The sequence below is a fragment of the Macaca nemestrina genome, chromosome 7 (assembly GCF_043159975.1).
Source record: "Macaca nemestrina isolate mMacNem1 chromosome 7, mMacNem.hap1, whole genome shotgun sequence".
In the NCBI taxonomy this organism is placed as follows: Eukaryota; Metazoa; Chordata; class Mammalia; order Primates; family Cercopithecidae; genus Macaca; species Macaca nemestrina.
In genome coordinates this window covers 40366880-40384061 of record NC_092131.1, presented here as the reverse complement: position 1 = coordinate 40384061, position 17182 = coordinate 40366880, and the positions used below count along the sequence as shown (strand labels likewise).

At 44.5% G+C, this 17182-nt stretch overlaps 2 protein-coding genes across 7 annotated transcripts in view; one reads left to right on the top strand and one right to left on the bottom strand.

Annotated features, from left to right (window-relative positions):
- The window catches only part of LOC105472865 (pleckstrin homology, MyTH4 and FERM domain containing H1), a 47346-nt gene extending 42620 nt beyond the window's left edge, over positions 1-4726 (top strand). Inside the window, exons 26-28 of one of the 2 annotated variants that reach the window (XM_011726417.2) lie at positions 705-791; positions 1089-1235; positions 2223-4726. In XM_011726417.2, coding sequence (XP_011724719.2) covers positions 705-791; positions 1089-1235; positions 2223-2384 — 396 coding nt within the window. In that variant the 3' untranslated portion in view covers positions 2385-4726. Of the gene's footprint in view, positions 1-704; positions 792-1088; positions 1236-1958; positions 2079-2222 lie in introns of those variants that run through there. The other variant, XM_071099986.1, reaches the window with a different exon arrangement.
- LOC105472866 (phosphatidylinositol glycan anchor biosynthesis class H) overlaps positions 1-16024 on the bottom strand; it is a 59317-nt gene extending 43293 nt beyond the window's left edge. For 2 of the 5 annotated variants that reach the window (XM_071099991.1, XM_071099988.1), the window contains exons 1-3: positions 15742-16007; positions 9413-9622; positions 8219-8302 (exon numbers count right to left, since the gene is read on the bottom strand). In XM_071099991.1, coding sequence (XP_070956092.1) covers positions 8219-8302; positions 9413-9622; positions 15742-15921 — 474 coding nt within the window. In that variant the 5' untranslated portion in view covers positions 15922-16007. Of the gene's footprint in view, positions 1-4729; positions 5360-8218; positions 8303-9412; positions 9623-15741 lie in introns of those variants that run through there. The other 3 variants (XM_071099992.1, XM_071099990.1, XM_071099989.1) reach the window with 3 other exon arrangements.
- Between the last annotated feature and the right edge of the window lie 1158 nt (positions 16025-17182).

Genomic DNA, 17182 nt, shown 5'->3' with positions numbered 1-17182 from the left:
CAAGTGCTATGAAGGAGATGTACAGAGGTGTTATAAAGGCATGAAACGGGGACCCACTTGGTCTGGGAGCTTGGGAAAAGCTTCTGAAAAAGGCGACATGTCCGATGTCTATCTGCCTCCCTTTGGATTAAGAGAGAGGTTTTCTGGATTACCATACCGTACTCCTGGCAGTGAAAATCAGTCATTACAGGAATGTCCACTAAATAGTCACTTCCTTACTGATAGGGCCTAAAGCCACAGGACTGCATTCTTGCTTTCCTATTTCTTTTACAGCACCTAGGAGATTGGCTGAAGTCAGAAGCACTTCAGCTTGGAGACTATAGGTGGAATTCCAAGACTAGGAGAAAACCACCTGTTCACCATTCCCCTAATAGAGTGGCCAGGGCTGGCCTCTATTCTGTAGCACAGAGCTTTCCATCCAGTGTGCTGTGGCAGCATGGGTGCTAGGGACACCAAAAGAATGATCGCCTCTGCCGTTGAGATGGTTAGTAGGTGACCAGAGCCCCAAGGCCAAGGGTCTCCTGTCACAAGCAGCCTTGTCTATTTTCTGCATACGCTGTACAAATACCGTCTGTTTTCCAAGATGAGGTGGCTGGAAATTACTGCTTAGCAGATCCCTGGATGTGCCTTCTTTCTCAGAAAGTTCTTATAGTTCAAAATCTGTAACTATGGATCTATCTGATGGGTTGTTTCTGTTTCCCCAGCCTGCCCAGCTGTCTTCCAAGGAGAATGCTCTGGTGTGGATTGCTGTGAATGAGGATGGTGTCAGCATCCTGGACCACAACACTATGGTATGAAAGGATGCAGGCTGCTCCTTGACCCCTCTTCTTCCTCAACATGGTCTTTCTTCTCCTCTGTGGACTCAAAAGCCTGAACCAAGTGACCATGGCTGCTCTACCCCCACTCCTGCCCAGGCACCACTGTCATCTAGTCTAGACAGTGCTTGTAGACATTCAAGATGGAGATCTCCAAATTATGACCACTTGGGAGTTCTCCTTTCCTGTGCCTAGAAGAGACAGGGGATGCTGGTTCCTAGCTCAGGGGACAGGTGGAAAGTTTCCCCAGAATTGACTGGTTCCTTTCCACAGCAAGTGCACGTCACTTACCCCTACTCTTCAGTGACAACCTTTGGTGGCTGCAGGGATGACTTCATGCTTGTGATTAGATCTATCCCAGACAAGACCTCTGGAAAAAGCCACATTGAGAAGTTGATCTTCCAGATGGCTGCTCCCAAGGTAGGTCTGACAGCTGCTAAAACGTTCTACTCTGGCCAGATGTGGTGGGCTTGGAGCTTACAAAGGAAACTGGGGTTATGCTAGTGCTCTACAAGGGCCCTGCCCAGATAAAATTGTTGGTCTTGTCTGTAATTAGTATTCCGAAGGTTCAGGTGGTATAGCATCTCAGTAGCAATGTTCAGCTAGTAGGTAAAGGGGCATATTCGGAGGGAACTAACTCTGGCCTAGCTACTATTATGCTGTTCACTTATTCTTTTTTATTCTCTCAAGCCCCAGCATCACGCAGTCCTCAGTTGGGTGTTTATGTGCTCTTCTCTTCCTTGCAGCAGGCCTCGAGGCAGGGCAGATTCCTCTTTAAGGTGCTCTCATGTTACCCCTAGGTTCTGCTGACCCAACACTAGCTGAAAAGTGGGACAGTCCCACAGTGCTCCCTCTTCCTTGTTGTGGGGAAGACGGCAAAAAGACCTCTTTTGCTTTAATGACTTTGCTCCTACTCAATACAGGAAGTGTTGACCAGCGAAAATAACAATTACAAAGGCTCAGGAACCTAAGTTCTGATTTATTGTTCCTGACTCCCCTGTGATTACCTGGAAACCCTGTTGTTCTCCACTTTTTAATCCTAAAGTTAGAGTTTGCCAAACCTACTCCTCCTTTAATACCACCCCTGCCAAAGGGGAGGATCTCCAGATCCCTTTCTTAAGAATGCCTCTTCCCTGGTTGTAGAGCTAACCAGAGCAGAACACTGGGCCTCCTTTTCTCAGAAAGGCACTGTGCATCTCAGAGGATCGCCAGACCAACAGGGGCCCACACCACTGGGCCTCTGAACCGCACAGTAATGGTTCCCTTTGGATATTTTCTCCCAGGTGGGTATTTTAAGAGATTAAATAAATAGAGGCCCCAGAACTCAGTATAAGAGCTAATAAGTGAGAAAAACAGGATTCAAGCCAAGGCTAGTTCAATTCCTTCACATCTCTGACCTCCTCTTAGATTGCAGAAGCTACCTTCATCATGGCCAGCTATATGAACCACTGCTCTACAACTGTGAACCCACCCACCAACCTACCCGGAGCCTGCCAGCTGTGGGAACTGGATGGACAACAGTTCTTTTCTTCTGTTTCCTGTGCTACCAAGGGGCCAACGTTGCTGTGAATATTTCTCCTACCCGATTCCCCACTACCACTAGTGCCTCTGGATTTAGAGATATATATCCTAGGGTATGATACTACTGTGATGGGTCTAACAGCCCCCCACCACTGTTGTTCTGTGAAATGTGTATTTTAGTGTCTGTGAAGCCTTTATTCTCTAGGTGCCTTACAAGGTTTCAGGGCTCAACTTTTAAAAATCTAGACCCAGTGTTAAAACCACTTATTCCTTTTTTCGTAAGAAGAATGACTCTGGATGCTACCCGATTCTAGACATAGGGATGATACACTGTTACTGAGGGCATCAGTGCTGTAAGTTAAGGCTTTCTGCACTGATACTCTCAAGGAAGCTAATTTTCTTTTTGGTGGGGTGGGGGACACAGTCTCACTACGTTGCCCAGGCTGGAGTGCAAAGGCGTGATTTCGGCTCACTGCAACCTCTGCCTCCTGGGTTCAAGCAATTGTCCTGCCTCAGCCTCCTGAGTAGCTGGGATTACAGGTGTGTGCCACCATGCCCGGCTAATTTTTGTATTTTTAGTAGAGACGGGGTTTTACCATGTTGGCCAGGCTGGTCTCAAACTCCTGACCTCAGCTGATCCACCCACCTTGGCCTCTCAAAGTGCTGGGATTACAGACATGAGCCAACGTGCCCAGCCTGGAAGCTAATTTTTAAATATTGTATATGATCTTATTTATACTTGAAGTTTTCTGAACGTCGCTAAACAGGATAGGACTAAAATTTCCAATTCTCCTACACTGTCAGAAGCCTAGAACTCACTAAACTGGGCTGCCTTGCCCAAATGGGAAAGGTGCTGGCAGAGCTGGAGAAAAAAGAATAGACTCACTTTTCCCCATTATTGGTATGTAGGCATTGGTACAGCCCCTTCTGTGGCAGTCTTTGCAGGATAACATGCTATCCCTGCTAAGATTCAAGCTGTTTCCCTCACACTGGACTGTAGGCCAAACCCAGTACCACGCAATGTGCAAGCAAGGGCAGGGGGTAGGTCCGATCTGACCCCTCCCTGTCTCATTTTAATGACTGGACAGGGCTCGGTGAAGGCTGTGTTCACTATAGTGGGCCATCATCTGTTTCCTTGTTCTTGTAAAAGACCAAGCAAATGCACTCTGCTTTTTGCTGCTATAAGACTACCAAAAATGAGTCAGAAACACAGAAGACTATTTCAGGCATGTGGGCCTGGATATACTCCTTAAGACTTCTGGCAAACTTCTGCTGGGAATTAGTTTGAGGATGAGGATACGTATGTGACACTTGCCCTAGCCTACAAGTAGCAGGTAAAAGAAAGTTTCTTTCCTCCTTTGCTTTACTGATAATACCATAATCCCCCTCAATTCAGACCTTCTGACTGACTGCAGAGGAGACTAGACAGTCTCCTCTAGACAGGGTGTAGACACACCCTCCCTTAACAAAAACAAAATGAAAGAGTTCATACACTGATTTTCCAACATCTAAGAAACTGAGTTTTATTTCCTAGCTCTAAGGCAGCCTTACTATCTGTCAATAAAGTGCTGAAAACTGTATATTTAGCAGTAGCACCCAAAACCAAGCCCTTAATCCCAACAATGTGTGTATATTGTGCACAGCAAAAACTGCGAGGCTGGAACTAGTTTATCTGAACACCTCAGCTGCTGTAAGCTTCTCCTCTCTCACCCTATAAACTGACAAGCATGAGGAAAAAAGGAGCACATCCAAGTCTCTGCCTCTTTTACATGTACTTGACTGTGCAAGGCAAGTAGTTTTACAGCCATTTCTGTTCACACTTTTCACCCCAGGATTTGGGGATCTAGCTGAGACATTTCTACCTCGAACAAGTCACATGTACCACAGGTTCCTGAATAATTCCTGCAGGGCTGGTGACAGACATAACAGCTCTGGTTTTATAATATCTTGGGTGTCTCTAAGGCCAATAAGAATAACATTATCTACCCAGAGAGTTTAAAAGAAAAGTAGGAGTCCAAAGGAAGGGTAAACAAGAATGGAGCTGTGTTCACACTGAATTTGGGGTCAATCTATTTCCCCCACCCTCTCTCCTCCCCAACCCTTCAGGAATCCTCCTTTAGTTTATTAATTTTATACAGAAGAAACTGCCTTAGAAACAAAGGATTCGATAATTTGCTTATTTATTCTTTGTTAACATGAGAGTCCCGTGTCTGAAAACCAAAGTCAAATTTCTGTGTGGCCTTTTGTCTCATCCCTCTTGGCAAAAGTAGCTTTTGAACTGATTTAAAAAAATTGCTGAGTAACAGAAAAGTATTAATGTGCTTGATACCGTGACTGAAATACCATGATCTTGTTTGTCAATAAAAAGCAGCTATCTGTGAACCAGGTAACTGTGTGTTTTGGAAGATCTGTTTATTAAGAGTAAATAAGCCCTGTACAGAACACAGGCGCTAGGTTAACAGACTCACCTTTTGTAGGACATTACTTCCTGCTAACCAGTACGTGGAGGGCTTGTTTTTTTTTGTAACTTTACACGAGGGGTAATATTGGAAAATACACCTTTCTCAAGACATCTGACGTCAGTTTCCCATGGTTTTGCTTCACAAACATCAACAAAGTAAACCTGAACATGGTTAGCAATTTCACAAAGTGTTCCTTGCTGACATTACTTTTGACATACTGTGTCAAAATTCTTAAGGTCTCCCCTCCTTTGGTAAAGTAGGCAAAACCTTACAAGGAAAACAGTACAGTACACGGAAATACACTGAGTTAGATTTTCAGTCACCTGCTCTATGGCTCTGAGATGTACTACACCAATAATGGTTCCTAGGACTGTGTCCACCTGATGGTTTAGAGTACAGAAAACCAGCCCCTATGGTTTAAGAGTCATCTCCCATGGAAGACAATGCTGGCCTTCTGAACGCTGGGGCTCATGGGCTTGTTGATGTGGCTTTCTGGTGTGCCAGGATCTCCTGGCAGCTCCTGTATACTTCAATCAAGCAGTCCAGCCGGGGCTTAGCACTCTGAATTCCAAAGGGGAGAAATGCAGAGTCAAAGTGAACATAAGGGAGTACAGTGGAGATGCATCAACTTGCAACTTTTTTTTGAGACAGAGTTTTACTCTGTTGCCCAGGCTGGAGTGCAGTGGTACAATCTCGGCTCACTGCAACTTCTGCCTCCCAGGTTCAAGCAGTTCTCCTGCTTCAGCCTCCCAAGTAGCTGGGATTACAGGTGCTCGCCACCACACCCAGTGGCACAATCTCGGCTCACTGCAACCTCTGCATCCTGAGTTCAAATGATTCTTGTGTCTCAGCCTCCCGAGTAGCTGGAGTAGCTGGGACTACAGGCACGAACCACCATGCCCAGCTAATTTTTGTATTTTTAGTAGAGACAGGGTTTCACCATGTTGGCCAGGCTGCTCTTAAACTCCTGGCCTTAAGTGATCCGCCCACCTTGGCCTCCCAAAGTGCTGGGATTATAGGCTTGAGCCATGGTACTGGGCCCACATGCAACTTCAATCTCTCACCCACATCAAGGGGTATAAATGGCACAGCAGTGAGCTCAGGGAGTTAAGTTTAGGCCTCAGCACACCTTGCTGGGAAGAGTCCCAGCTAGGCTCACAGCCCACCTTGTGAATTGTGTGAAGTGGGAGATCAAATGATAGCTTTTTCATCTGTCTAAGTTTCATGAACTCCATCTCTAAGAGTAAGCAAAGAGGAAAAACAAAATGGACCCTTGAGAAATGTCACACGTTATAAAATAGCCCTCAAAGACAAGAAGGGCAGTTTAATATGTAAATATTGAAAAATGTTTTGTACAATGAAATGTAATAACCAAAATTAAAAGAAAAACCACAGAATGGGAAAAATATATGTGAAAGTATATTTAATAAAAGTATACTACCTAAAATATATAAAGATTGTTAAAAATATATAAAAACAGGTACAAATACATAATATTCAGATTCTTCTTGACTAATAGAGAAGATAGGTAGTTTAAAATAAGAGGAAATACTGATAGGTAATACAAGGAAATATGAAAAGCCTATCATTTAAAGAGATACAAATTTACCTATTTAAAATGCCTTTACCTACATATTAAGCTAAAAAAGCTAAATCCACTATTAGCCAGGATGGTAGAAAAAGAAGTACAAAAGCCCCAAAGTATGGTAATGTTGTCCAATCTCTGGAGCCCCATCTTAAACACTAGAAGTCTATAAAACTTTTCATAAGCTTTAATAAAATAATTTTTAATTATAATGCAAAATAATATTTTAGCTTAGCTATCTTAAATCCTTTGTGAAAAAGGTCAGTGAGGCATATTTATGTAACTATATACATAAATACGTGCATAAATACCTACCTCTAAAATAATTTACTTCGTAATTTATTATGTTTGTATAATTTATTATGTTTGTATAATTTTTGTTTTGTTTTTTGAGATGGATCTCTGTCACCCAGGCTGAGTACAGTGGCATGATCACAGCTCACTGCAGCCTTGACCTCCTGGGCTCAAGCAATCCTCCCACCTCAGCTTCCTGAGTAGCTGGGACCACAGATGTGTGCCACCACGCTCAGCTAATTTTGGTATTTTTTGTAGAGATGGGGGTTTTACCATGTTGCCCAGGCTGGTCTCGAACTCCTGAGCTCAAGCGATCTGCCTGCCTCAGCCTCCCAAAGTGTTGGGATTACAGGCGTGAGCCACTGCACCAGCTGATAAGTGGTTTTTTTTTTTGTAAGAGCAAAACAAAAAACTCCAGGCAGGATTTTAAAAGGTGGCAAGAGTGGCTAAATAAACTGACATTTCAATATATTATACAATATAGTTATTTAAAATAATAAATATAATGGCCTTTGTAGGACACATACATATTATTTACAAAGCAAGACACACAATAGCATACAATGTGAGATCAATGACTTCTATCTAAAAAACTGTACATTAGTAGACTGACAGAGTCAAAGTAGATGAATAGTGATTTGTAGGCAGAGGTTGCTATATATTTGATTGTGCTCTTTAAAATGTGCATGAGGCCAGGTGTGCTGGCTCATGCTTATAATCCCTACACTTTGGGAGGCTGAGGCAGGAGAATGGCTTGAACTCAGGAGTTCAAGATCAGCCTAGGCAATATGGCAAGACCTCATCTCTACTAAAAAGAAAAAAAAAAGTTAGCCAGGTGTGGTGGTACACACCTGTAGTCCCAAGTACTCAGGAGACTGAGGCAGGAGGATTTCTTGAGCCTAGGAGGTGGGGGCTGCAATGAGTGACGATCACACCACTGCACGCCAGCCTAGGTGACAAAGTGAGACTCTGTCTCATAAAATAAAATAAAATAAAATAATAAAATATGCAGGAATAAGGCCGGGCGCGGTGGCTCAAGCCTGTAATCCCAGCACTTTGGGAGGCCGAGACGGGCGGATCACGAGGTCAGGAGATCGAGACCATCCTGGCTGACACAGTGAAACCCCGTCTCTACTAAAAAATACAAAAAAACTAGCCGGGCGAGGTGGCGGGCGCCTGTAGTCCCAGCTACTCGGGAGGCTGAGGCAGGAGAATGGCGTGAACCCGGGAGGCGGAGCTTGCAGTGAGCCAAGATCACGCCACTGCACTCCAGCCTGGGCGGCAGAGCGAGACTCTGTCTCAAAAAAAAAAATAAATAAATAAATAAAAAATAAAAAAAATTAAAAAAAAATAAAATATGCAGGAATAATATTTTTAAGGACTATATTTGCCTCAGAGAGGAACTTCTCAAATAACTGAAATCCTAATTATCACTCAAAACAGCTGTCAGGTGTCTTCCAATACTCTGAAAAAAGGAATTTACATTCCTACTGAAAAGGTTGAGGATTAATTGGACAACGGTAAAAGTGTTCTATGCTCACCTGGAAGACAGGTACTACTTGGGATATCCTATGTGGTTCCACTGGATCCTTCAATAAGATGCAGAGGTAGTAAATCACCTTCTGCTGTAAGAAAATAAATCAAATAGCAAAGTCTAAGTGAAACTCATTTTGCATTCTTTTTTTCTTTTTCTTTTTCTTTTTTTGAGACAGAGTCTCACTCTGTTGCCCAAGCTGGAGTACAGTGGTGCAATCTTGGCTCACTGCAACCTCCACCTCCCAGGTTCAAGCAATTCTCCTGCCTCAGCCTCCCAAGTAGCTGGGATTACAGGTGCTTGCCACCATGCCTGGCTAATTTTTTGTATTTTCAGTAGAGATGGGGTTTCACCATGTTGGCCAGGCTGGTCTGGAACTCCCGACCTCAGGTGATCCACCCGCCTTGGCCTCCCAAAGTGCTGGGATTACAGGCGTGAGCCACTGCGCCTGGCCACATTCTTTTTTTCTAAGGTAAGGCTCAACGCTTTTTCACAAATGGTTAAGTAGTAGAACACTTGATAGCTTTTGAAGTGGGAGAAAAGTATATTCTTGTTCTTTAAATGAAAAAAGACAGGGCCAGGCATAGTGGCTCAAACCTGTAAACTGAACACTTGGGGAGGCCACAGCAGGAGGAGGGCTTGAGCCCAGGAATTCAAGACCAGCTTAGGCAACATAGTGAGGCTCCATCTCTACAAAAAATAGAAAAAACGAGCTAAGCATGGTGGTGCGTGCCTGTAGTCCCAGCTACTCAGGAGGCTGAGGTGGGAGGATGGCTTGAGCCTGGGAAGTTGGGGCTGCAGTGAGCTGTGATTAAGCCACTACACTCCAGCCTGGGTAACAGACAGGGTCTCACAAAAAAAGAAAAAAGAAAGAAAGAGAAGGAAAAAATGCCAGTGATAATTTTGGAGTTGGTCTTGAAGATAAAGTTGAAATACTAATTCTCTATCCATGAAAACCTGCTGCATCTCTTTAAAAATAAGGAGATTTACCTTTTACATATAAGTCTCACTTTTATGGTTTATAGACATGCCAGTCAAAAAGAAAACTCTAGTACTATAAGTACTAGAGCAGAGGATCTTCATGTTTAATTCTGTGACATCAAGTACTTTAGGTATTAAGGCTCAGTATAGATCTGGGAACACCCCATGGGCTGGCTACCTCCTCCAGAGAGGACTGTAATACTACCTTTCAAATACTTACCATGTAGATAGCCTCATTGATGACAATATCCTTGACCTTGCCCATTTCTATGAAGGTAGTGCTTTCTTTGCCTGAAGCATAAGATGAAGTCATCTGAATGCCAAGGGAATCAATGATTAACAGAGTCTCCTGATCAATCTTCACAAAATGGAGATAACCAAGCAGACCTAAGAGGGTGATGAAGATGGCAGCAGAGAGGATCATGCTGTTCTGAAGAGAGAGCCAGACACAGGCAGTAAGATTACCAAGTGGTACCAGTCAACTCCAGGCAAAGAGGAAAAAAGCCTTTCTTCTCTTGTCAGATGAGGGGAACACGCATGGAGGAAAAGGAAATTGCTTTTATTTGGGTTCTGAGGTGCTATAAAAGTATACAGTGAAACAGATCCAGACAACAAATGGATAGGTCTGGGGAAAACCTCCATCAGTAAAATGTCCACCATCATCACAGCAATCTCAGAAACTATTTTTCCAAAATTCCAAATTAAGGGCCCAAATCAACTGAATGCAGTAGCTTGCACCTGTAATTCCAGCTACTAGGGAGACTGAGGCAGGAGGATCACTTGAGCCCAGGAATTTGAGGGTGCAGTGAGCTATGATCATACAACTGCACTCTAGCTTGGGTACCAGAATATGACACTGTATCTTTAAAAAAAGAAAGGACCCAGCCAGGCGTAGTGGCTCAAGCCTGTGATCCTAGCACTTCTGGAGGCCAAGGCAGGCGGATCACAAGATCAAGAGATTGAGACCATCCTGGCCAACATGGTGAAACCCCGTCTCTACTAAAAATACAAAAATTAGCTGGGCGTGTGGCATGCACCTCTAGTCCCAGCTACTCTGGAGGCTGAGGCAGGAGGATTACTTGAACCAGGGAGGTGGAGGTTGCAGTGAGCCGAGATCGCACCATTGCACTCCAGCCTGGGTGACAGAGACGTCTCCAAAAAAAAAAAAAAAAAAGGACCCCAAATCTTTTCCTTTCACACTCCCTCAGCAGAATACAGGAGGGAGCTATGTCCTGATAAACCCATGCAAATGCATTTAATATTGAGTTCTAGCACTCAAATGAAAAACTAAAATTAAAAAGTGTACTTAATACATCTATCAAGCATCAGAGCTTAGCCTAGCCTACCTTAAACGTGCTCAGAACACTTACATTAGCCTACAGTTGGGCAAATCATGTAACACAAAACCTGATTTTATAGTAACGTGTGGAAAATCTCACGTAATTTATTCAATGCTATACTTTAAAGTGAAAAACAATGTTTGTATGGGTACTTGCAGTATCGTGTGTATTGTTTCTGCATCATCCTAAAGTCAAAAAATCCTAAGTCAAACCATCATAAGTTGGGAACCATCTGTGTATATAGTGCAAAACCATAGACTGAACAATTATAAAGTGCTTAGTACAGTGTAGCAGATACTACAGCTTGCCTAATAAACGGCCACCCACCAACCCCAGTTGAACTGTGAGTGAATTATGATTGGTTCCCACCCCTTCTGCCAATGGCTGGTTTAAAAATGGGCATGTGACACAACTCTGGCCAATGAGATGTGAGGGGAGATCTGCTGGAGGGGCTTCCGGAAAACATGAATTCATCTTTAAAAATCTACAGAAGAGACGTTCCCTTCATCATGAGGTTTAGATACCTGGAACTACTATGGCCTCTGCCAGACCCAGTGGAGAGCTAGTAGAGGACAACTAGAGGACGCTAAGGGTGGAAATGCAGTTTCTGCACTTGGAGGACCAGGTGGAGGACAAGTAGGGCACACTAAGGGTGTCAGCAGTAAGATGACAAGAGCCGGAATCAAATGAGTTTCTGTGTGAACTCTGGAGCCCTCCTACCTTATGACTTCTTGTTAACAGAAAAGGTCCTGATCTCTTAAGGCTATTTTAGTTGTTCTGTGTTATTTACAGTTGACTAAGTGATGTGTTAAGGACTCAAAAAATGGTATATATTATTTATTCCCTTGATTCTAAGACAAATGTACAATCTTTAACATTTCTGAAGTTAAAATGTGTTGTCCTATTGGTGTGTGTTTCTTTCATGTGGCATTGTTTTATCTTTTTTCCCAGAAGCTTGCATTCATTCATTCATTCATTCATTCATTCATTCATTCATTCGAGACAGAGTTTCGCTCATGTTTCCCTGACTGGAGTGCAGTGGTGTGATCTTGGCTCATCGCAACCTCCACCTCTTGGGTTCAAGCGATTCTCCAGCCTCAGCCTCCCTAGTAACTGGGATTACAGGCACCCGCCACCACGCCCAGCTAATTTTTTTTTGTATTTTTAGTAGAGACGGGGTTTCACTATGTTGGCCCGGCTGGTCTCGAACTCCTGACCTCAGGTGATCCACCCGCCTCAACCTCCCAAAGTGCTGGGATTACAGGCGTGAGCCATTGCACCTGGCAAAGCTATGACTTAGAAGGCTGGCACAGGGAAAAAAATATTGATGACCTAGAATCAAAGAAATTTTGTAATTTTGGACTGCAATCCTTGAGGGCAGGGAGTATCTTATTATTCTTTGCACTGACAAGACACTCTCCTTTATCTACCTCTAGTCAGGTTCCTCTAAGCTCTCTAGGCCCGGACCTTGACACCTCTGTTGGGCCTGCACTACCCACCTAGTTGTAGCAAGAATCTTGCTGAATCAGTTTAGAAAGAACTCCCACCCTTGGTATTTGATCAGCCTGGCCTGCCTTCAGCAAGAATCCTGTCAAGTCAGTTTAGCCAGAATCCCACCTTGCCCCTGATGTTTCCTTTGGGTAATTTTCTATCCACTGACTCCCACCCTGCTCCTTGGCTATAAATCTCCAGTTTTCCATGCTGTATTAGGAACTGAGGAAATTTGGAATTCTATACTGAAGTCTCTTTTCCCCTACTGTAGTAGTTCCTGAATAAAACCTGGTTTTTTACCACTTCAACCACTCACTAGCTCTGGTTTTCTTTGATGGTCTCTTTCTACTTCTTTATATTTAACCCATAGTGTTAGATCAGGGATCTGCAAATTATTTGGGCCTGTGGTCTGGTTTTGTCTGGCCCATCTCAAGCAAAGAATGATTTTTAAGTTTTCACAGGGTTGTAGAAAGAAAGAAAAGAATATTGTGAGACAGACCCCACAGAACCTGCTATATTTACTATCTAGTCTTTTAATGAAAATGTTTGGGCCAGGCATTGTGGCTCACGCCTATAATCCCAACACTTTGGGAGGCCAACGCTGGGGGAATCGCTTGAGGCCAGGAGTTCAAGACCACCCTGGGCAACCTAGTGAGACCCTGTCTCTACAAAAAATACAAAAATTAGCCAGGTGTGGTGGCACATGTCTGTAGTCCTAGCTACTCAGGAGGCTGAGATAAGAGGATCGCTTGAGTACAGGAAACTGAGGCTGCAGTGAGGGGTATTCGTACCACTACACTCCAGCTTGAGCAACAGAGTGAGAAACTGTCTCAAAAAAAGGAAAGAAAGAAAAAGTTTGCTTATCTCTGTGCTAGATAATTATTTGTTGATCGATGAATGGAGGATTCAGTACTGGGTCTCTGATGATCCAGAAAGATCTAATTTTGAGTTAATTAATTGCACTGAATAAGCATTATGAAGAATGGAGAGGAATACAATTCAGCCCTGACCCGTATAGATTTATTAAAGGCAAGATTAATACACAGAAAATATTCTGGAGGACACTCTGATACTGACTATAAGTGCCAAAGGAAAAGTTAAAAAAAAAAAAAAAAAAAGAAAGAAAAAGAAAAAGACATTAAAGCACACAAGAATATATCCCATCACATCCAAGGAACTAGGATTTAATTGGTGCAGGGGAGGTGGTGGTTAGTGACCAATATAATTAGTTGAAAGGGAAGGGGGAAGAACATTCCAGGTTGGAATAAACAAGGGAACAACCTGGAACTTTAATAGAACTGTGAACTTAAAAACAAGAAGGAATGTAGGGATGAAGAACAGTAAATCCTTAAGGATTTGATCATGTCAGCTTTCCAATAAGAGCAATCCATGCCCTACTATCTGCATTTTTTTCAACTTCATTTTACTGTGTAGAATTGAAACAATTCAATATTCATTTGGGTTGGGGTTAAGCTGTATGTTTGAATGAATTCCTTCAATCAGATTTCTTCTCATTCCAGATATTCATTACTCTCATAAGCAGTTCTGAATAGGAAAGGTAAGAAATTTTGGCACACAGAGCCCTTAGAAAGTATTGCAGTAGAGTTTAAAGGAAGATGTGGTCACTGAGTCCTGGGGTACTTGATAGGAGTAAGCAGAGTACACCAGGATGAGAGAGATAAGTACAGAAGGGACTTGGCACAAAAACAGATTTTTGTTTTTAAATTTTGCCTAAGATCAACTATACAATGGTATAAAGGAAAAGAAAGGGTCTCAGAGTCAGAAAGCCCTGGGTTGGAAGCCCAGATCTGCCATTTACTGCTTTGAGACTTTGGATAACTCACCCCTCTTTGTGAGCTTTGGTTTTCTTCGTTCTAGGGCTAAAGTAAGGAATTCAGTAAAGCATCTGGCACTCAGTGGGCATTTAATAAATATCTATTTCCTCCTCCTCACATGACCACACACATAGGCTATAAGAACTCAGGCTAGGCTGGGCGCGGTGGCTCACGCCTGTAATCCCAGCACTTTGGGAGGCCGAGGTGGGAGGATCACAAGGTCAGGAGATCGAGACCATCCTGGCTAACACAGTGAAACCCCGTCTCTACTAAAAATACAAAAAAAATTAGCCGGGTGTGGTGGCGGGTGCCTGTAGTCCCAGCTATTCAGGAGACTGAGGCAGGAGAATGGCGTGAACCCAGGAGGTGGAGCTTGCAGTGAGCCGAAATTGCGCCACTGCACTCCAGCCTGGGCAACAAAGCGAGACTCTGTCTCAAAAAAAAAAAAAAAAAAAAAGAACTCAGGCTAGTACTAAAATTCAACTATACTGTAAATTAAATTTTAGGGGGGCTATCAACTTAATCATTTTAACGGACTTATGAATAAACTTTTTTCTTTCTTTTTTTTTTTTTTTTGAGACAGAGTCTCCCTCTGTTGCCCAGGTGGAGTGCAGTGGCGTGATCTCAGCTCACTGCTACCTCCGCCTACCAGATTCAAGCAATTCTCCCGCCTCAGCCTCCCGAGTAGCTGGCACTACAAGCGTGAGCCACCACGCCCAGCTAATTTTTGTATTTTTCGTAAAGACGTGGTTTCACCATGTTGGCCAGGCTGGTATCGAACTCCTGACCTCAAGTGATCCGCCCGCCTCAGCATCCCAAAGTGCTGGGATTACAGGCGTGAGGTACATACAGCCCTTCGCCTGAACAAACATACAGTTTAGATACAGTTAGATACAGTTTCCTACAATTAGGGCAGTCTTAATTCTGCATATTTCTATGCTAAATTACCATGCTCTGAAACATGCTTTGACAGCAAAAAAGCTAATGGATGCAGTAATGGAAACAATATCCAAGTTACAGAAATAAATAGCCCTGCTGTACTTAGCTCTGATAAGATCACTTCTGGGAGAATACATTCAATTCAGGCACTACATATGAAACTAGAACTCATCCTGAAAAGGGCAACTGGGATAATTCTTTTTATTTGAGAGCTGTCACAAAGTTACTGCATTTAACCCTCACGATATCATGAAGCTGGTATGGCAGGCATGAATTCTATATTAGAGATGTAGAAAATTGAGGCTCAAAGAAAACAGGAATGAATCTGGAAATTGAGCACAGATATCACACACGTCCAAAATTTCATAATCCTTTAGAAAGTACTTGAAATTGGGGAAGGGTTTGGGAGGACGGAGGGTTAAAAAACTGCCTTGAAAAACAGAGATTAGGAAGAACTCTAACACTATCTATACACACGGATAAACACACACACTTGTGGAGGCAAAGACAGTTTGTGGAAGTCTACATAAAGTATTGTTAGCAGTACTACTTTGAGGAGCAGAAGTGATGGACAAGGAAGACTCACTTAAGAGTTCCCTGAACTCCTGGAATTAAATTACTGCGCGCCTATACTACATAGAACACATGGAAGTTAAAGTTTTATACCGTCGTGCAAGAACTAGATGTGTGCTGAGTGAACCCACCGAGCAGAGCACAGCCACGGAGAGGGAAGGTACTGTCCAGGAGCACACACTTCACTAAACGTCATTTAAAGAGCTGTCCAGCAGCGGAATGTCGTCCCCAGAACCCGTGAGTTCCCGCCCTTCTGTTCTATCATTGTAGGAGGGGCCGACCAGAGGTCCGGGCTCGACCAAAGATCCCAAAGACCCTCCCAAAGCCGAACCCCCTCCTTCGACCGCGGGGAGGGGCCGACTTGCCCTTACCTCGCAGAGGGTGAAGAGTCCGTAGGCCGCCAGCCACACCGTGCAGGTGACAGCGGTGAGCGAACGCAGCGAGAGCCGAGGGCAGCTGAGGCAGAATTCCCGGCAGGACGGGGAGTAGTAGCGGCGCTGCAGGGCCAGGCGGCCGCCGCAGATATCCGAAAAGCTCCGCTCATCCTCCATGATGCCCCGACTCGGCCGCCAGCACCGCACCGCGCGGCGCTCCACAGCGATCGCCCGCCCTAGGCGTCTCGCCCGCTCCAGACCCGCTTCCGGCAGCCGCGTCACCATGCCCCGCCCTAAGCCTGCGCAGCCTCAGTTGCGCGCCGAGAACCCTGTGTGGGGCTGATGACTGTGCGTTCGTCCGGGCCGGCCTTGACCCGGCTTCTGTGATTGTCTTCGAACAAAGCCCGTCGGGGGCAATAGTTCAGCGGACGGATTAAAACCGTTTTTAGACCGGGCGCGTTGGCTCCCGCCTGTAGTCCAGCACTTTGAGAGGCCAAGGTGGGAGGATCGCTTGAGCCTGGGAGGTCGAGGTTGCAGTGAGCCGAGATCATGCCACTGCTCTCTAATCTGTGCGGCAGAGCAAGACCCTGTCTAAAAACAAGCAAATCCACAGTTTGTTTTTTGTTTTTGTTTTGAGATGGAATGGCGCGAACTCGGCTCACTGCAACCTCCGTCCCCCGGGTTCAAGCGATTATCCTGCCTCAGCCTTCTGAGTAGCTGGGATTACAGGCGTGCGCCACCATGCCCGGCTGATTTTTGGGTTTTTAGTAGAGACGGGGTTTCACCATATTGGCCAGGTTGGTCTCGAACTCCTGACCCCAGGTGATCCGCCCGCCTCGGCCTCCCAAAGTACTGAGATTACAGGCGTGAGCCACCGCACCCAGCCCAAACCCACAGTTTTAATCACGCTTTTGCTTGGCAAGGTGATTTCTCTAAGCCGGAAAGACGCAAGAAGAGTCCACGGGTATTCATTCCACTTTTTTCCTGTGCCGGGTAGTTTGAGGTGCTGAGGATGCAGCAGTGAACGATGTTGATGACAGTCTCTGCCCTCAAGTAGCTTCCTTTCTAGTAGGAGACAATATGGAAATAACTTGAGAATATTGTTGGCAATACTATGCTGACTGGCAGGGATTGACTGAGGACTTTACATAGGGCAGTCATGGGAAGTCTCTAAGAGGACACTGGAGTTACAAAGGGTGAGGAACCAGACAGGACTGAAGGAGCTCTGGAGGAGGAATTTGCCAGAAAGGAAGACCAGGAAAGACAAACCCCTCGAAATTGGAACAAACTTGGCTTAATGAAATAATCAAAAGGCCAGAAAGGTTGATATGTGAGGAAAACAGTTGGAAATGGGGGAGGTAGGTAGGGGTCAGATCCAAGAGGGTCTTGTACGGAGTTTGGATTTCACTGCCTGAGAGTTCTGTCTCCCAAATGACTG